The sequence below is a fragment of the Synchiropus splendidus genome, chromosome 4, assembly GCF_027744825.2.
Source record: "Synchiropus splendidus isolate RoL2022-P1 chromosome 4, RoL_Sspl_1.0, whole genome shotgun sequence".
NCBI lineage: Eukaryota > Metazoa > Chordata > Actinopteri > Syngnathiformes > Callionymidae > Synchiropus > Synchiropus splendidus.
The window spans coordinates 11779329-11799110 of NC_071337.1; the positions used below are offsets into that span (position 1 = coordinate 11779329).

At 45.2% G+C, this 19782-nt stretch overlaps 3 protein-coding genes across 8 annotated transcripts; 1 reads left to right on the plus strand and 2 right to left on the minus strand.

Moving 5' to 3' along the window:
- Nucleotides 1–746: 746 nt before the first annotated feature.
- On the minus strand, nt 747–11699 carry sytl1 (synaptotagmin-like 1). 2 transcript variants are annotated; one of them, XM_053862759.1, is made up of 15 exons: nt 11543–11699; nt 10165–10409; nt 7498–7652; nt 7310–7427; nt 7190–7244; nt 7087–7123; nt 6234–6274; nt 5034–5138; nt 4766–4932; nt 4591–4693; nt 3730–3891; nt 3409–3487; nt 3241–3340; nt 2474–2679; nt 748–1278 (listed from the first exon to the last, which is right to left on the minus strand). In XM_053862759.1, exons 2-15 carry the CDS (start codon nt 10284–10286, stop codon nt 1136–1138), a joined length of 1593 nt encoding a protein of 530 aa, XP_053718734.1. In that variant the 5' UTR covers nt 10287–10409; nt 11543–11699; the 3' UTR covers nt 748–1135. The 2 variants fall into 2 exon arrangements, with proteins under 2 accessions (XP_053718735.1, XP_053718734.1); XM_053862760.1 differs by lacking the exon at nt 11543–11699 and having other exon boundaries at nt 747–1278; nt 10158–10300.
- Nucleotides 11700–12306: 607 nt separating this feature from the next.
- Nucleotides 12307–18634, minus strand: cd164l2 (CD164 sialomucin-like 2). 4 transcript variants are annotated; one of them, XM_053863333.1, is made up of 8 exons: nt 18339–18634; nt 16661–17029; nt 14340–14498; nt 13540–13626; nt 13329–13421; nt 13225–13263; nt 12929–13076; nt 12307–12855 (listed from the first exon to the last, which is right to left on the minus strand). In XM_053863333.1, exons 3-8 carry the CDS (start codon nt 14410–14412, stop codon nt 12840–12842), a joined length of 456 nt encoding a protein of 151 aa, XP_053719308.1. In that variant the 5' UTR covers nt 14413–14498; nt 16661–17029; nt 18339–18634; the 3' UTR covers nt 12307–12839. The 4 variants fall into 4 exon arrangements, with proteins under 4 accessions (XP_053719308.1, XP_053719305.1, XP_053719307.1 ...); XM_053863330.1 differs by having other exon boundaries at nt 14340–16194; XM_053863332.1 differs by having other exon boundaries at nt 14340–17029; nt 18428–18634.
- Nucleotides 16819–19747, plus strand: gpr3 (G protein-coupled receptor 3). Of its 2 annotated transcripts, none has more exons than XM_053863328.1 (2): nt 16819–17062; nt 18296–19747. In XM_053863328.1, exon 2 carries the CDS (start codon nt 18318–18320, stop codon nt 19308–19310), a length of 993 nt encoding a protein of 330 aa, XP_053719303.1. In that variant the 5' UTR covers nt 16819–17062; nt 18296–18317; the 3' UTR covers nt 19311–19747. The 2 variants fall into 2 exon arrangements, with proteins under 2 accessions (XP_053719303.1, XP_053719304.1); XM_053863329.1 differs by lacking the exon at nt 16819–17062 and adding an exon at nt 18156–18232.
- The last annotated feature ends 35 nt before the right edge of the window (nt 19748–19782 follow it).

Sequence of the window (19782 nt, forward strand, 5' to 3'; positions counted from 1 at the left end):
CATCACACAGCAAAGGTTTGAATCAGGTCAACCGGACTAGTAGTAGTTATAGAAAGAGTTTCGCCTCCTATCCAGGAGGCTTTGTCAGTCAGTTCTTTCACTCATCTTTCAAACCATCTGTCTTCTTTTGCCAAAATGCGGACATTGCTGTCTTCAAAAGAGTGTTTCTTGTCCTCTAGATGTAAATGGACGGCTGAGTCTTGTCCAGAGGAGTTGGCTCTCCTGTGTTGGGCCATTCGTTGAGGTTGTTTCGTTTCTCCACTGTAAAGGTCTGGGCACTCTTGGCTGCACTGAACTGCATAAACCACATTGCTCATTTTGTGGTGAGGCGTTTTGTCCTTGGGATGGATGAGTTTCTGTCTTAAGGTCTTACATGGTTTGAACTGGACCCGGACTTCATGTTTGTTAAAGATTCCTCGGAGTTTCTCACAGACCCCAGCCACATAGGGAATAACAATGCCGCTACGGCGCTGGACATTGTTTTCCTTGTCCTTTGTGTTCCCTTTTGATGTTTTGGTAAAGGCCCAGTTGGTGTAGCCACATTTTTGAAGGGCATTTCTGAACTGACGAAGCCTGCTGGATAGGAGGCGAAACGTTTTCTTTGACTATTACTAGTCCGGTTGACCTGATTCAAACCTTTGCTTTGTTTTTCAACAATTTTCCCTCATAATGATACATCTGGTTGATGGCTTGTCCCCCTTTATTACAGCAGTCCCATAATACTTAAACTGATCTTAGCAAACCACTAACACAATCACAAAGTGATCTTTTTTTTTTGCTTTTAAATCACATCATCATACAGGACCTATCAGAGGTTAGCGAGACCATCCGCAGCCCATGTTATGGAGCAGCATAATTTGTACAATAAATAAAACTTAGAATGTAACATTCGTTTTCTTTTCAGTGTCATTTAATACATTAACTCCAACACAACTATATCACACAAACATCAAGGGATTTATGTAAGAACACTTTTTTTTAAATTGCATTTCTACGTTTACTTGACTTATACACACTATTGGACCAGTAAAGGCCTATTAAAAAAAAAGTAAAAGAGTTAAATAAAGTCTTGTCATGTGCAGGGATGTGCATGTTATGTGAGCCGTGTGTGTGTGTGTGTGTGTGTGTGTTTGAGTCACACGGATCTGTGTGTGAGGTTTGCTCTGATGGGAAGGGAAGTGTCCACCCAGGTGTTTGGGTTGTTGATCACTGCAGTCCAAACCGAGATCTCTTCCTCTGTAGAGTCCATCCAGCTGACCGTTTCTCCATAACTGAGACCTGTCGATAGAGACGGTCAGTGTCAAGAGTTGAAGACACATTGAATTGTTTTGTTTTCTCAACAAACCAAACATGACGACTATATTCCTGACTCAGCCAGAGGACCTGAGTGAGTGTGTGTGTGTATACATATATATATATATATATATATATATATATATATATATATATATATATATATATATATATATATATATATATATATATATATATATATATATATATATATATATAGTTGTAACAGTAGTATCAAAAGAAACTACAGAAATTTTTAGACAAAGCCTTCAGACCAATAGTCTGATCAACACTGTCAGTGCAGCTGAGAACGTCTCGTGATAGTGCCACAAATGGTGTTACAGATTTCAGCCACCAGGGGGGTGAAAATGAAGTGACCGTAGCTTGACCTCACTCTGGTGACACCAACACCTGAAATAGCGTATATGAGAAAGTGTGAAGTCTTCTGTTGGAGCAGCCTCAACAGTGCAAAGCGCTTGAGAGCAACAGCTGAACTGAGGGAGCCTTTGTTGATTCCAGCAACCATCCTTTCAGCTCACACGTCTTCACGTTCCCTTCCATCGGACGAACTACTTATAGTTGCCTAAACTGCTCCAGTGCTCTCCCCCTACCTGCACCGATCTGTTTGCCTGTCGGCTGTGTTTGTTCATTGAAACGAACGAAAGCTGCACCTGATTCTATACCAGTTTTTAAATAAATAGAAAGCCAAAAACACACTCGTTGTGTTTGTGTGTGCAAGTGTGAGATGTGTGAAACAGCTGGAAACCTGGAAAAACACAAGAGAAGTCAAAGACTAGTTCCTCAGGATTAACAAGACTGGATTGAAGTCAATTCATCAAGAAGGGTCTGAATTGTGTTTAGTCACAGTGTTCGTCAAGTATAGTCCTAAGACGGACCCTTGTGGTACGCCGTGTCAGAACCATGTGACTCAGAGATGAGGGACTCCAGTCAAAGGTCAGATCAGGGACTTGTGACTTGCTTGGTAAATGACTCCACATGACTCTGACTTGTTATTCATGACTTGAGACTTGACTTGGACTTGCATGCAATGACTTGAAAAGTTACGTCCAGCTTATTATAATCTAATGACTTGACTCGACTTCACTTGACCCTCACAAAAATAATGACTCGACTTGCTTGAGGCTTGAGGCTTAAGACTTGCACCTCTGATGTGACTCACCAGTTCCACTGCTGAGGCGGATTCCTCCCAACACCAGGGTCTTGGTGCCGTCGCGATGCCACACGGTGAGTTCGGCACATGCCTCTCTCAGGTCGCCAGGCTGGAATCCATCGTAGACCATGGTGTGGTTATAAGACGGGCTGACAGAGCGCTTCACTACCCGCGTCTTCTGACCGCTCTGACAACTGGCGTCTGGGAGGATGTAGCTGTTGGGCATCGCAGAGTGGCACTTTCAGAGTTGGACTATTTTCACATTTTTAAATGCACTGGACTATTAAACACACACATATTTGAATTTGATTTGTGTCAATGCAATTGAAATTTGAAACATATGAAACAACTAGCATAAAGTGTACTGTATTATTGAATCAACTGGCATGTTTTTTGAAAACCTGTCATCTCTTACTAAGATCACATGACATAAAACATGTTCAAAGATTTTTACAATGTTGACTTACGTAACAAATAAATTAAATACGGTTAATAATATCTGTAATTCATTTCAAACGGTGAAAAACAGCAACAAATGGTGCGATTGTGTTCTGTCTATAGCTGTTTTTGGGGGCTATTTATTTATCAGTCATTTCTGTTTATTTCATTTTATTTTATTTTATTATGATTATTACGATTATGTTTTTGACTGCACGTTATTCCAAAGTACTTTCCTAGCAGGTGGGATCCCCACTGACCACTGACTTTTGCTCAATTTGCAGGAACAGATTCAGTCACAGTTTGAAAGTTCTTGTGTGATTTCAACAGTGGCCCACCTTTTAACATAAGAGTCCATCGCCCCTCCCTTGGTGGACAGGAGACCCTGAGCCTCCCGGAGCCAGATGTGCAGCTCCCCACTCAGCGGTAGACCCCCACCTTACCAGGCCAAAGCATGAAGATCGATACATTGTTTTTGTGTTTCACTCGGACACAACATTCCTCACCCTCGTGTCCTTCTGGGACGAACTTCACTGAAAACATGAGGGTCCCGCGATGGCTCATGGTCTCTGGATTCAACTGGAACTGCAGGAGGAAGAAGGCCGAATTTTGGAGGAGAAGAAGGTTATATAAAGCCTTAGTTGAAATTCACAGCATGTATTCACATCCCTCCAGCTCTGCCAGACACACGGTCACCCTCCCCTCCTTTTTTTTTTCTCAGCTCAGCTAAAAGCTGCCAAAACGGCTTACACAAAACACCCTGAGCGCTATTTTTCCATCGTTGCAAATATTGGCAGAGTGTGTTTAGACTGTGAAGTCTTCCTCACCCGAGGCTGCAGCTCCTGCCAGAGAGGCTCCGTGCAGGTCCAGTCCCACAAACCCAGAGGCACCTCCACCTCGCCTAAAAACACGTTGCTCCCAAGCGGCTCCGAGTGCCACACCGACATGTTCAAGGTCCGACTCCTTAGCTCGCAGCTCCTCACCTTATACTGAGAAGTACAAGCATGAAATTAGTCTTCAACATGGGTTAAATGACCAGGTTAGTAGGAACATCACAGAAAAACACCTTCGTATTCATGTAATAAATGGTAATAAACGTTTATTAGATGTAAAATAGTTAAATGTAAATGTGTCTTTTTAAATAAAAACAAATAATTTCTATTTCAGGGGCCATCAAAATCTGATTTTCTTTTTATTAACAATAATATTCCTCACACTCGTGAGTTTGTATTTTATTTATGAAAATATAATGTATTAATCTTGTCAATACAAAAAAAGTGTTTGGTAATTTAAAAGCTTGAAACCTAAAATTAGCGTTCCTAAAAACATCAGAAAAAATGATGATTTTAATCGAAGAGGAAACCATCTGCCAAACCGAACATCCAAAACAATTGGGGGCCAAAAGTAAAGCAAACACATCCACATCTCTCTGTTTCTGTTGACTGTATAATCGATTAACTAACCCTCCGAAACGTGTTGATGTATTTAGAAATAAGGCCCCATCCACAGCTATTGAATGCTCCAGTCGCTCTGAGCCACTGACCACTGCTGATTCAGGAGTTTTCCCAGCTCCCTGTCCACTTTTGCATCAGAGCATCAGAGCGAAAAGATGCGGAGGCGAGCTGAGAGACGAACGACAGATGGAGGATTTCTGTAGCGGCTGCCGTCAGTAAACAAGTGTTTCTCACTTTGAGTGTTTGATCATAGACAGGATTTTCCGTCTTCTTCTTCACCACTGTTTTCCTTTTACTCTTCCGGGACTTGTCCGGCAGGAGATAGGTTTTGACGTACCTGCAGACACACACAAACACACACAGGTATTGCCCAGCTGGGAAGAACACCAAGTTAAATGTTGGCACTCACGCGTCCACATGGCTCTTCCCTCCCGAGGCGATGCCCTCGCACCTATAGATCCGCACCGCCAGCTCCTCCTTCTGGGTGTCGTAGACCAATGAGAACTGCATGCGGCCCTGCACGTCCACCGCTCCAAAAACCCCCGAGCTGAACAGACTCATCATGCTGCCATTAAGCTACGACAGAGAGACGGGCAGAGCAGAGATCAGCTCCTGCGTCAGCGTCAACAGCTGAGTCACCGCGCCTCCGTCAGTGGCAGAATGGGTGTGTGCACTACCGTGTAGTTAGAGTGCAGGCTGCCCGATGAGCTGCTGAGTTTCAGATAGGCTGTTTCAGTGTCTTTCAAAGAGTCTTTGTCATGATCCTGTCCGTCCAAATCCTCCTGAAAATACACACACACAATCATCATATGCAAACACAGCTGTTGACAGCATTTTCTTAGGACAGTTTTTTGACACATTATTGTCACTTAATGCAGCATTAAAAAAAAAGATAGAAAAACATCTGTAGCCTGACTCTACATTACATCACACATCACCTCCTTCAAGGGAGGGAAGCAAGCTTATTAAATGATGATTTATGAGGTGATGAGAGGGGGCGGAGCCTATCCCAGCTGCACATGGAGAGAGGTGGGGGACACTCTGGAAAGGTCAGCAGTCCATCACAGGGACACACACAAGTCAAACTTCAGAGTCATGAATTAGCCCCTGTGTGTTTTGGTCTCTCAAGCCCACAAACTTGGGGCCCGGGGGCCATGTGCATGTTGATCTGCATGTGCTACAACTGCATATGTTTCAAAGTAACTCAGAGGGCATCAAAACTCAACACTGCATGCAAAGATTTGCGTTGAAGTTTAGTCTTTCAACAGGTGGAGATGCTAAATGCGTTTGATCAGGACGACTGCTGTGAGTCAGTGGAGAGGGGCGGCGAGTATTTTCAAGCACAGAGATGTTATGAGTAGCCTTCAATGGTTAAGAAGAGAGCGGTGTTGGATTTTGTTTTCACTACATTGTCCTATCAAAGAATGCCGTTTACAGACGGCTCAATAAATTCTGTTTGACTTGGTCTGTGCTTGAAATATTGGACCGCGGAGTATGAGTTTTAGGCCCTTTGTTTAGACTGTCGCAGCCCTTTTTCCAAAAATAATAGTAAGTTTCAAGTAGAAGTGAGATCAAAACTGAATTTTTGCCAGTTTAGTCCTGCTGTAAGCAATAGATAAAACCTTCTTTTTTTTTAAAAAAAAAATCAATGATTTATTCAGAATACACGCCTTTTAGTTTTAGTAAAGACAACACACCCCTCAGTCATTTGCATTTACATCTAAAAAACTAAGTCAAACAGAAGCACCAGGCAAGTGTGTCTGCAGACAGAACAAGTTGGACAAGTCAGATTAAACTAGCACTGAACCAGATGAGGTGATTCATTAATTCAGAGCATTTATATATCATCCACATTGTAGCAAGAAGAGCGGCGTTACCTCTGATTCTTCTGAGTGGCCGTTTGTCAGCACGTCGCAGTCTGGAAGAAGATCAGACGTTGAGATCATCACGGAAACATTTGGACATTTGATGGATTTTCTGACTTGAAGAAACTTCAGTAACTACCGTAAGCACTCATCCATAATGCACTATTAATAGATGAATAAGGCATTATAGTGCACTTGTTTTATTTTATTTTATTCCGAAGCACTTTTCTAGTTAATACATTTGATTCTGATACTGAAGATAATTAAAGTGTTCACTTATAAAGATTTACAAACCTTAATCCTCATAATACTAAAGAAACATTGTTTTAAACCTTCATAACATCTTCTATAAAGCCTTAGAAATGCATTATGATGTCTTATAAAAGAGCTGACAACAATGTAAAATGCATTTAAAAGAAACTTCTACATTTGATGAATGACTGTCTGATTTATAGGGGGCGCTCTTCATCCCACTGTGTGGTGAACTATTGTTGCAAAAAAAATTCATCACCTTGATGCACAAACTGCAGAGAAATATCTTCCATCTGGCATAGAAGGAATGAGACTGACTCAGCAAGCCTGCTGCAGAGACCCCTTTTTTTCCCCTTTTCTCCAATTGAACTTGGCTTCTTTGCTTGGGCCTCTGCCCCCAAAACACCACCCATGATGAGTATGACAAAACCGAAAGTTGACTGACATGTGAAGACACCATTCCAGTGGTCAGACAAACTGAGCTCCATATCTGAGGCCAACAGTCACATCAGAATAAAGCCCACACCGTATGGCATGTGACTTCTGTCATCACAGATACTTCCTGTAGAGCTGGTAATACCATCACATCCAAACCATCTCTGACAGGTCCTACCTGGTGGCGAGGTGGAAAGATAAAGATGTTGGAGACGCTGAAAGAAAAGATCATTCAGACACTTAGACAGAGACAGGAATTATAATTTAACTTGGATATAGACCTGCTCCACAGGATTTTTCCTTCTGGTAGGTGCAGATTTTGAACTTCCCTGGCAACTGTAATGAAAATATAATATGATCAGCATAGTTACAAGGTGATTTCAAAGGTTCTCCTCTCTTACTTTTCAATCTCCAACTTGTTCTCACACAATCTGTTGTCAGCCTCCAAGGTGGTGTCTTTGTGGTGGGTGGTCACGGCTCGCTCTGCATCGAACAGCGAAGCTAGTGGCACATCGGTTACTATGGCAACACAAGATAAGTTCACTCATCGATATGAGAGACCATGAGGGGCAAGCGTGGCGGGGCTGACCTTTGCTCCGGGTCCTCTTGTGGTGTCTAATGGTGGCGTAGACCAGGTCGCTCCCGGACATTCTGGTCAGGTGACGCCTGTTGCGCTCCTCGTTGAACCAGGCACCCGACAGAGTCTGCAGCTGTTTGAAGTCAGTCTCTCGCTGAAGGAGCCTCCTGAAGGATTGACACAGATTGAAGAATGAAAGGTCGACTCTCCATGTCCCTGTTCGACCTGTTAACTCATGGATAAACATGATTTAAATTATTGAGAGAAAAAAAAAGTCAGACTGGTCTATGGAAAACATTGTGAATGAGCAGGTGGAGATGGTCTTCTGGCCTGGAGAGCTGTGAATCTTTCGTTGTTCAGAGCACAGAGTGTGGTGACACCACATTCATAAAAAGGAGTCAGGGGATTCATAGTAGTCTTAAAAGCAAATAGCAAAGGAAAGCATTCAAAATGTCACCGGCCCCGACGGGTTTAGAAAGAGTCAAAACACATTATGTAATTTGCTCAGAACATGGACATGAAAAGATCAGAACATGGACATATTGATGATTCATAAGAAGACACATGGCAACTTCTGCAGCAGCACCAACTCAATCGACTTGTTTCTGCGTGGAAAGGCAGAGAGAGAAAAACGCTTCAAACTACAGTGACGGTACCATGAGCCAGCAGAGCTGTCGTGGGGTGAAGTGGAAAAAGTTCTCACTCACAGTGGTAGAGCGAGGCCAGGGGCCCAGGGGCACATGCAGCCCATTGCCTGTGTCTCTCCAGCTCTCATGAGGCAAGAGGAAGCAGAAATGTGAGCGTGTAGAAATGCTTCTGTTTTTATGTTCACATGTCCACAGTCCGGCTTTTAATATTTTTGGTATTGTATGTTTTATTTTCTGCTAACTTTACTTGTCACGTCTATTCGTTTTTTTGTTTTGTTTTTTATTTTCTTGCTTCTTTTGAGTCTTTGATTTCCCATGACAATACTACAATGAAATGCTTAATCCAAATGTATACATGTAAGATGAATTGTCTTGGGAATTTCTCTTCGGATATTAATAAAGTATCTCTCTATCTATCTCTCTTTTTTCAACATTTACCTAGGTGAGGACGTTTATTTTTTATAATATTAATTTGAAAAAAAAGTATATTTATAAGTAGCTTTCACTCTTATTTATATGTTTTACTCCCAGTTCCGTTACTAATATACTCACGACTAGAACAGAAAATCTTCGCTGATTTATGATTTTATTATGTTATTAATATTTACTATGCAATACATACACAACCATACAATACGTAAAATTAAACAACCATTCTATCTTATGTTTTACAATGCCAAGATACAATCAATTCATTCTCTTCATTCTCTTTTGTGTTTCTACTTTTTCATTGTGAATTCTGACTTAACTCTGACAACACTATAATAATGTGGCCAGTCTACAGTCATGCATCATGTATGAGCTTCACCCTCCTACAGAATAAAAGGGGCTGAGTCGACCGTTTTGCTTCAAGGCATGTTAATAAGCTCTGCGGGCCGTCAGAGGAGCTGTGATTCCAGCTCTCAATCCCAAGTGACCTCATTCAGAACTGTGATCATCTGCTTCATTCTCTCATTAAAATCCTGTTTTTTTAGAACGTTCTCCTGATGCGCCATAACTCCTTAGTCATTTCTACTGTTTAATTGATATTCTGCAACGACTCCCTTCATGTTTTGTTTCATTTTTTCAATTGAATATCACATGATGTCCACGATTTCCTCCAGTCCCACCTGCAGCCAGTCAAGAAGTGACAGAGACAGAGTGATGTTTTGTCATTTACTGACTTGGTGACAGTGAAAACGCTAGTTTTAAATCATGAGAAGTAAATCTGCCTCCGATCTGCAGCTGTCCTCAGGTGGTCCGTCTCTTCATATGTCCAGCAACAATACTTGACTTGAGTCGAGTTTGAGTTCAAGATGTTTCTTTTGGGATTTTCCCGCGAACAACACATTGAAAACCGCCATGTTCACGTGCACCTCCATGATGTGTTATGTTTATCAGTTTTGTTCAAAGTTTCCACTTTGTTTTAACACGTTTGATCAGATGAGATTTCATCTTTAAAAAGGGACGTGGCGGTGCACCACGCTTGTTTCTATGTGGCAGAAACCCTGATTTTCATATCACTCATTTGATGGACTCATTAATAATTAGTAATTTATTCATCTACATTTCATCGTTTAAATTCACCTTTAAACTAACTTGTCAAGATAGAGATGCTATGGAGCATATTGTAGCTTCATTTATCAGAGCCCAGAGTCTCTTTTTAAAGATGAAATCTCACATGACTAAATGTGTTAAAATGAAGTGGAAACATCAAAACATGTAGAAGACAAATAACACATAATATGATCATGGAAGTGGACAGAAAAATCCCAAAAGAACATCATAACGTTGCGATAACTGAAGTTGCAACAAATGAAGAGATGGACCAGGTGAGGAGAGCTGCATGATTAAAATCTGGCATTTTTATTGTTGCCATGTGAGAAGGAGGAGGGCTTCCCCACAAAGTATCCTGGTGGAAACCCTGCTCTGGATCCCTCAAAGACCAGTTTATGATCAGAGACACATTTGAACACTGTGTTTATGTCGATATTTCAAACCACATTTGCCAAGGGGAAAGTAAGTGGCACACAGTCACATAGTCACCTCTGACCTTATGCGTCCCTCATCATGACGACGCAATTCCAAGTCTCGCTGCAAGACCTGCAGGATTGTAGCCTGCTCAGCTTCTGTCAGGTGGCTCAGGTCCAAAGCGCCGCTGTCCTCTGTAGCCATCTCTGAGCTCAAAGATCCACAGACTTATTCCATCGTCTTTCAATGGCGTCCACTAACTGGAATCCACGTGAGCAAAAGAAGCATGCTCAGCATCCAGAAGTCTTCAGAGGGACTCGCAAGAAGCTTCCAGATGGGGTCACCGAAGGGAAAGAGAAAAGTGAGTGGATGCAGCAGGTGATGTGCTCATTCATCAACAGAGACATTAGGACATACTTTTCAAGGACCCACCCTGAAGTCCTATACAGTCGGGCAAACATTTACAGGAGTTACTGTAACACAATTCTATGTTGTACGATAGTGTTGACAACAATGATCTTCACAACCTTTTCAGTCTGTTGCTGATGTTAAAGTCGCTGAAAAATGCGCTCATCATTTGACCAGTATTCTTATCACCCATCGAACTTGATTTTCTTCTCAAATAACAATCAAATTATTCCACCAATGAGGTTGCATGATTGTCCACAACTGGATCTCATTGAAATTGTCAGTCAACGTAGATGTTGAAATCAGGAAGAGATGATCTTCCTGCGGTGCGGGTGAGAGAGTTCTGGTGACTGTAAATTAGCATATTGTCAAGATAAAATCAATACAGGAGAATATTTTTGGGTGAACAATATCGTGCAGGTCCGCACGCCCCGAGTGCTTTTCTAGCCGTTGTAGTTTATACAAGGAGATTCATCCGTGACTTGTTTTCAATCTTGCATTATTTATTTGATCTCATAAAAGTTTACTTCAAATTTGTTGCGACTACTTTGAAGGTTAAATATTTGTATCCATAACTGAAGTTGTAATGATGATGATTATTTGACATACAATTAAATCACTGTGTGATTTCACTTTCTTATAGTCACTGAATCCTTGAGGGAAAAAAATCCTTATTGAAAATGAACGTGTATATATTTATAATGATATTTTTTTATTGAATCCCTTAGGTTGACCACTATGCCACTGGTCTAGACTCGAACAAGAGCATCTCTGGGAGTCACCCAGGAAGTTTGAACTCAATCTCATGTGTCACCTACTTAAAATTAAATGGCCGTTTTAAAAAAAAGTGAAGCTGTATCGCATCAAAAACAGGCAGTGGTGGTCCAGCAAATACGTTGCTGTAATTGACGCATGCGCAAAGCCGAGTTTGTGAAGCGACTACACACGACACATGGCAACTGAAACTTCAATAAAACTCACAGAGTCGCGTACAATCGAGATCGAAAGTCGGTTTTTAGCTGCGCTATAGTTGCAAAGCTGGGCTGACTCACCTTATTTCCCCGCTGCGTCCATCAGACGAGCAGCCGCACAAGTTGCTGTGTGTGTGTCTCCAACTTCAGACGTTAACTAAAGCAAACGAAGTGGCCACGCCCACAGAGGCGCGGACAAACAGAGTGTGCGCGTGTGTGTTTAGCAGGTGTGAGCGGTCTCAAGAGGCCAAGTGTCAGGCAGCCCACCTGGAACAAGCCCTTGGTCAAACATCCTTCTGACGCGGTCGGGGCTGCTGCTCTGAGACACACACCGTCATCAGTTATACACGCCAGTTATACAAGCTAAAGCTAAACGAGGAGATGATGTTCATCTGTTTACCAAAATCACATTCCTTCAAAAATAAATTATTAGTATTATTATTATACTGCATAAAGAAGTACATTCCACAGGTGTTGATGTGAACACAATGTATGCAGTGAAATAATAATTTTTAAAAATCCAGAAGGTCACGGTTGGTTTGTGAGCTGGTCCTGTCCATTACCAGGGAAAGAAAGAGTGTTTCAAGCCCGTCCTTTGTTACCAGATTTGGATGGCAGCCACGGTCGCTTCACTGGGGAAAGTGTCTTTGTGCGAGTTTATTCAGGCCTTAGGGTCCCGGCTCAGGCTGGCACTGCTCCCCTGAGGGCCCCAGCCTCGGTCATGTGAGTCCCCCTCACAGCAAGTCCGAGGCCTGTATCTTCAGCCATATCTCCAGTTCTCCACCTGCCTCGCACATGCATACAGTCATGGGGCCATTGAACAAACACTGTTTGTGTAGAACTTGTTTTCTTCATTTATTTAAATACACCACCAACACTGCACACAAGTCAGGATTGAATGACTTGACTCAAAGCTGACACATAAATATTTGTAATGCGACACAAACACGCAAACGTTATCGAGAGCAACACTAAAGATTAGTGCCACTCACAACAACAGCAAAACCACAACTGGTGTTTGTTGGTATTAAAAAAAAAAAACATTGTTTGTTCATATTGAATAAGGTGATGAGTCACAAAAATGTGACTTTCAAATGTATATTTGCTGCACAAAACAATATGTTGACAGAGAAAGCTCTTTTTTCATAATAGGGTTTTTTTTTTTATTTTACAACAGACCCATTTGTTTTCTTCATCAGTGACAGTGTTGTGACCACTACAAAAAGGTGCGATCGTAAACAGCCGAGACAAAACTTAACACCATTTAGAGAAGACTGTGCTGAACTCATCTCTCTGGGGGACAGACGGGGACATTATGTCGGAGCATTGTTGTCGTCACAGCCGGATGAGTCACCGCTCCGCTCTGCTCCGAGCATCTTCACTGAGGCTGCTCTCTGTAGGCAGACGATTCAAATGAGGCGCTACCACTGGATGTCGCCATAACTCGCTGTCGGCTCCTCAACTCACATGGGGTCGTAGCTGCTCTGCTCTTTGGATTTCAGGAAGCGCATGGCGAAGAAGCCTCCGGCCTGCAGACACAGCACCAGGATGATGCCCCCGATGAAGCTGGACATGTTAAACTTGGCCTGGGAGAACTCGGGGTTGGGCTTGTCCTCTGCAGGGACAGGCAGCAGAGGAGAAATCTGACGCACACGCTTGTTACTCAGGGAGTTATGAATGTGTGACGCAGGATGTGGGGAGCTGGAAGGCAGGTGGAGGGGGGGGGGGGGGGGGGGGGGGGGGGGTGTCTCTTTATGGGTTACCTGAGTCACTCTTGTCTCCTTCAGCGACGATCTCAACGACTGGGGAAATAAAAGGCACAGTGATTTAGGCGTCTAACGGCAGGAGGGGGGAGTGACCGGAGCACCTGAGCACAGTTCCGACACTCTGGTCCAGCTGCAGTTCATGGAGGAGTCTGCCACGCTGCCCTCATCCTTCATGCACATGCCAGCGTCATTGTCTGGCAGAGAAGAGGCAGCTCAGCGTGCGCACTCAATAATGTAGTGAGGGAAGCTTATGTTACAGCCGAGGTCGAGTTACGATCAGAGGTCAGGTGAGTGAGTGTGTGTGTGCGTCACCATAAGGACAGAGCCTCCACACGCAGCCAGTCAGGTTGAGCATCGAGGCACCGACACACAGGTCACATGACTTGGCTTGAGAACAATCTGTCGGCACACAATGAGGAATGTCAGTCCGGGTGCAGATAAGCATGAAGACATTTCCATGTTGGATGTGTTTCGAAGGCAAAATGGGAGGGAAAACAAAGGGTTGCCAAGTGAGGAAGGTATCCCATCGAGCTGGATGCCAACCAAAGCCTTTATTTGATTCGATTTCAAAGGAAATGTAGGGATAACTAACAGTCCAGGTCTCCTGTAGTGAGACTGAAATAGACTGAAACTATTCGATTTAGATTTTAAAGGTCCATGAATATCCTGTTTTCTTAAGTTTCTCAGCGGTCACCAGGACCCCAGGGGTGAGTTTCTCCTTCTACAGTGTCTTCTACAGACAGTTCAGCTGAGACCTCCCTCTCACCTGGGTTTGCCAAAAGATGAGCCAGACCACTGAGAAACATCTATCTAAAGCACTACGCCGAGTCTCGGACACGTGCCAGAAGTCTAAACCTCAGCGCTAGGAACCAGGGAAAAAAAACACACGCAGCGGATCTATCTATTTCAACAGTACATATCAATGCATGTCAACAGACAAGAGGCCAGTTACTAAAAATAGTACGCTTCATTTAAACTCAGCAAACACACGTAGAGCCTGACTAAATCGCTATGGAACGCTGCGTGAACTGAAAGAAATAGATCTATCTCCAGCTTTAAAAAGCACTTCTCTTCAGCTATAAAGCTCCAACCCTGTGACAGGTGAGTCCTACCTGACTGCGACAGCACCAGAGAGACCACAGCAAGAAGCAGCAGAGCAGAGTAGAAGACCTTCAGCTGCTGCATCCTGACCACACTGGTTCACTCCCTGAACCTGAAAATAATATCTGGGACCAGGAGAGCAGGCTGAGATGCGGGACCTCACAATGACACTGAAGGAGGGAAAGAGTCATGAGTAACATGAGCAGCGGCCAAAGTGGGTTCCCAGGCAACCGAGAGAACCACCTCAGTGCACCTGAAATACACACCAGCGCGCACGTTTACTCAGCCATGCGGAGATGCAGCTAGCTAACTTCCCCATTTCGGTGAGGAAATATAAGTGTGTCATGGCGTTGCCACATGATCTGAAAGAAGGGCTGCTTTTTTTGGCCCCGCCCCCAGTTCACTCTCACACACACATTTATGTATAGCTACATAGGATGAACTCAACCATTCCCAAAACACCATCCATCCATACACGTGTGCATCCATTTTCCAGCACGCATCCAGAAAACCAGGTCAACAGCGCCCTCTGTAATCAACCTATCAAAACGCAAGTGGGACTCAAAATGTTAAAAAGAAAGATGGAGCTTGTCATGAGTCATTGTCAACGTGGCACCCAACAGGTGAAGTCATTGGCTGTGGATCCTCCATCTCTCAGATGGTTTCCTCAGTGCAGTGGGCTGAGAGTGCGGTGGTGGAGAGGAAGAGAGAGAGAGATGCCGCCACATCCTGCATCACCACACCGCAGATGCATTGTGTAAACTCAAACCGCTCATCAATACATTTGTGAGCGAGAAAAGAAACCCCCCACACCACACGTAGTCACCTGACCTGCAGGCATGTCTACAAACCCTGCTGCATGTTCTCCCACTGTCTGCTGCTGGGAAGGACCTCGGTGAAGGTGATGGAGAGGCTCAGTGTGACGTCGTCTCCAGGAAGCATGTCCTAATAAGGCTTGAGCGGAGAGGATCCCCCTCTAGGTCGGCGGATTGATATTCACCACCACCCCCTCCCCCGCCTCGCAGCGCCCACGCTCGCGATCAAACCAGGGAAGCCGAGCATTTCCCGCCTCCGCTGCGCTGCTGTGGCAACCGGTGGTCTCAAATCAAAGAGACCCTTATTACTGTTCGGAGCTTGAAGAGCGTCTCTCATCTGCGTCAAGAGATTCTATCCTGCTATTGAACATGAACTCACAAGCTCCACGGCAGGAGGAGATGTAGACAATACAGTGATGCATTAAGATATCTTGAAGCAGGAAGGCAAGCTGGTCAGATGGTGAGTAGGAAGGTATGAAGACGGCAGGGAGGGCTGTTGTGTTTATCATCTTAAATAATCTTAAATAACTATGTTGGGGGGGAGAAGTAGAGGCGGTCTAAAGTAGCGATGGACTGGCGAGGCTTCATGAGTATCACTTTTACATCACTAGTTTCAGAACTCGTAAGGTGTCCCTCTTGGTTTTAGAATGATGGATGGTTTCACTGAAACTGTGATTTTTCAGCGCATCTAGCGGCTCTGGCTGTTCATGAAGCCTCACCAGCCCATCACTAGTCTAAGGGGTAAGCATGCAGATAGGAAAGGTAGGTAACCTAGGTAGGTGGTGGATGATTCATTGGTGAGAGGGTAGGCAGGTTGGTAGTAAGTCAGTAAGCAGAAAGACGAGTCGCTACATAAGGCTCCTGCTTGTGTGGAGCTTGTTCAGCGCCCAATACACGGTTCATCCATCCATACAGCAGTGAGAAATGCCTTTGTGTTGACCCTTCTACTATGTAGGTCGTGCCACCCCAAAGAGGTAGGTAGGCACTGCCATGGTGTGGGGCAGGTTGTCCAAGAGGCTGGTAGTAAAGGAAGAGGGTTGATGTTGTAATACTGTAGAGAAAGATAGAAAGAATTTGTGGGCTAAACTAAACTACAATACCAAATCCAAAAGGAAGGACAGCAGTCTGTATTGAAGAATATTAAAATGAATCACGTGTATATATTTATGTAACTGACATTTCAAACCTATCAGTAGGAAGATGTGGCCAAGTATATGAAACTAAAATTCTCATTTGTCTGACTTCAAATGAGGTTTCTTTGTATAAATTCCTTGTGCGTCCGAAGGTGGACTCATGGGTCGCCATATCAGCAGAGCCCTCATGAGTCACCAGAGAGTTTCAGCACCATAGACAGCGCAGCTCCCTGGACACCCACCCTCCTCCACACACACTATTACTAAACAATCTGTTCTGTCATTGACCCAGAGCAGTGTGTTACTGGAGAAATGTGGTACGTTGAGGAGGGGTGTGTGTGTGTGTTGTGGGAAGAGGGGGGGGGTTTGATAGTGATTACTTACAAGAAGTCGGAGTAAACTGCAGTGGGAGGGGAGGGGCCCTACAGATGCCGCATTTTTCTGAATGAAATTACCCCCCCCTCCCCACGCCGCTCGCATCACCGACGGCGGCCTCTGATTGGTGGAGATCTTCAGTCAGTGACGTCAGCCCGTCTCTCTTGTGGCTGCATCCCTGCTCAGCATCAGCCATTCTGAGGAGAGACTGAGGACGGAGCAGACGCAGCGGAGGATGCCAGGGTCCACACAGAGCTAAGGTGGACCAGAAGCTCACACTGGATTGATCGTGACGGGATCCTCTTCTCTGGTGCCACGGTGAACTGGTTTTACTTCCGTCCATCCGCCTGCATCCTGTAAGGCGCCGCATCAGCCGACCTGCGACAAAGCCATCAAACAATCATTCACCAGGTGAGATCAATGCTCCAGTTGACTGTTGCTAAACTGTATTTCCATGTATAGTGTGTTCTGGCATGTGTCAGTGCGCGTGCAGGCATCGGGGTCCCCCTCGGTGGCGCAATGTACTGCAAGTGTGTTACACAACCACAGCACCAGGGGGATTCACCTCCTCCTGCTGCTCTGCTCAAAATATATAGAAGTAATCCCGACTCGTATAAACGGTGAAGTCATCTCCGTGCATGAGGCTACGCGCACATATCTGCTCCCAAACTGCTTCTGCTTATTTGGAGGATTTCTGGCAAGATACATGGAGACTCTGTCCAGCTGTTGAAGGAATGTTTCTCCCACTGAACGCTGTGTTTGAACATCTGGAATTAGCTGCAGGGAGGACGTCTAATGTGTGACCCAGCGAGGGATCAGGAATTCAAAATACAAATCAAAATCAAAAGTAACGTTGACAGAAATCACACATCCGGCGTGATTGAGTTATTTAAAAGTTGGATGCGTCTGCGATGGTGAGTTAAACCAAGTGCAGCGCAAATCTTTGCCCATACTGTCATGTTTCTATAAGTGATGAAGTATTAATAATGTGATAGAGCCACATCCGGCCTGCAGTAGAAGTGGCGCCGATCGTGCCCGAGCAGCTCCGGAGAATGACGATTCCTTACCTCGGCGTTTAAAACGCGACTGTCACGAATCACTTCAAGGCTAAGAACGTGAAAGAACCGTTCCTGACAAAGGAACTACTGAACGTCACTGAACGTTAAGTAAGCGCGAGCCTTCCGCGATGCGTTCAGGACATTGGGATATTTAAGGTTTCGGCTGCAAAAACAAGGATGAAAACGGAAGACAAACAAGAACAGTGCTCTTGTAATTCCGATAATGTTTGATATAAAGTCAGTGATTCTGTGATAATGTCACCGGTTGAGTGTGTAAATATAAAGGTGAAGTCAAAAAGGAGGCCTTCAGTAGCAGTCACGACCTACGAAAACCACCTGATGAACACGTATTAAAAATAAATACGAGATGGTGGGTGCAGCAAAACCATTTGTGTGTTTCTATTTCGACCGACCGTGAACTCATCACTGGACGTCAGACACGTCAAGTTCTGTCTTGAAGATCATCGGACGTGAGCAGCGATGGGAGTCGTGATGACTCTCGTTCAACTTTAACGTGGTTCGAGTCAGTAGAATGGCGTTTGAGAATGACAGCTGAAGATTTACAGCGTGCGTTTCTCTGTTCCAGGCCGCGTGACAACAGAGCCGACATGGACCTGAGCACCTCTGACCTCGGCTGGGAAGAGTCCTCTGGCGCAGAGCCGCTCCTTCCTCTGGACCAGCTGGTCAACTCAGTCCGCAATGAGACCGCGGCCCTCACCGTTTGGGGCGTGGCCCTGTGCGTGTCGGGGACCGTCATCGCTGCTGAAAACGCCGTCGTCGTCACCACCATCTTGGCCACCCCCTCCCTGCGCGCCCCCGTCTTCCTGCTGCTCGCGAGCCTGGGACTGGCCGACCTCCTGGCGGGGGTGGCGTTGGTCCTGCACTTCCTCTTCTGGTTCTGTACACGGCCCAGTGACTGGTCAGAGCTGGTGACCTCAGGACTTCTGGTGACATCACTGACCGCCTCCCTGTGTAGCTTGATGGGCGTGGCCCTGGACCGGTACCTGTCGTTAAGCCACGCCCTCACCTACGGCTCAGGTCAATCGCGGCGCCGCGCCGCCCTCTTGCTGCTCCTGGTGTGGTTGGGCGCCTGCATCATCGGGGCGGGCCCTGCCATGGGGTGGCACTGTCTGGATGAGGCCAGTTCTTGCTCCGTAGCGCCCCCTCTGACTCGGACCTACCTGTCCCTGCTGTGCGGCGGCTTCCTAATCGTGGTCATGGTGACGCTGCAGCTATACGCCGGCATCTGCCGGGTGGCGCGGCGGCACGCGCATGCAATTGCCACGCAACGGCACTTTCTTCCCTCCAGCCAATCATATGCAAGCAAACACAGCAGTGGGCGGGGCTTCTCCAGGTTGATCTTGGTCCTGAGCGTGTTCGTGGGCTGCTGGATGCCGTTCTCACTGTGGGGGCTGCTGGGGGACGCCTCCAGCCCGCCGCTCTACACATATGCCACGCTGGTGCCGGCGGCCGGCAGCTCCCTGCTCAACCCCATCCTCTACAGTCTGAGGAACAAGGACATTCGGAAGGTTCTGCTGCAGGCGTGCTGTCCACACAGATGCGCCAACAGCACACACAGCCACTACCCCGTCGACGTCTAGGCTGCCGGGACAAACCACGCCAGACGTGTCAGTTTGCCAAGGCCACGTCCCAACTCATCCCCCCCCGCCCCCACAAAGAGGAGCAGGACTGCAAATCAGAATGTACCGGACTGTCCCGACTGGCTGCCGTCAGTTGCCAAAATGACTCAATGTACTGTCTTGTGAACTTTTGTGCCTCATTCCTCAGACAATTGTAGCTTCACTGGACCACAATCACAACATATCTTCACTTTAGCAACGGAGATGATGAACTCGCACTTTGAGAAGACGAAGGCCTGATGTTTGATCCAAAGCCAAATTCTATTTACTTGAGTGTCTAAAAAACACAATGTGATGCTGAGAATCTATTTGCACATGCTGTAAAAGGCACTTTGAAAATGGTACTGACCAGATGTTAGTGTTGCACAACCTTTTTTACAACAAATGAATATTTTATACTGATGAATAATAAATCTGTTTTTTTTTCTACTGG

Excerpts from the sequence above, each read along its gene's own strand:
- sytl1 (XM_053862759.1), bottom strand. The coding sequence starts at position 10,286 with ATGGCTACAGAGGACAGCGGCGCTTTGGACCTGAGCCACCTGACAGAA. Across the intron at positions 7,653-10,164 it reads CATGATGAGGGACGCATAAG|GAGGCTCCTTCAGCGAGAGA; the intron begins GTCAGAGGTGAC and ends TCAATCCTTCAG. Across the intron at positions 7,245-7,309 it reads AACAAGTTGGAGATTGAAAA|TTGCCAGGGAAGTTCAAAAT; the intron begins GTAAGAGAGGAG and ends TTTTCATTACAG.
- gpr3 (XM_053863328.1), top strand. The coding sequence starts at position 18,318 with ATGGACCTGAGCACCTCTGACCTCGGCTGGGAAGAGTCCTCTGGCGCA.
- cd164l2 (XM_053863332.1), bottom strand. The coding sequence starts at position 14,412 with ATGCAGCAGCTGAAGGTCTTCTACTCTGCTCTGCTGCTTCTTGCTGTG. Across the intron at positions 13,264-13,328 it reads AGTGTCGGAACTGTGCTCAG|TCGTTGAGATCGTCGCTGAA; the intron begins GTGCTCCGGTCA and ends TTATTTCCCCAG. Across the intron at positions 13,077-13,224 it reads AGGAGACAAGAGTGACTCAG|AGGACAAGCCCAACCCCGAG; the intron begins GTAACCCATAAA and ends CTGTCCCTGCAG.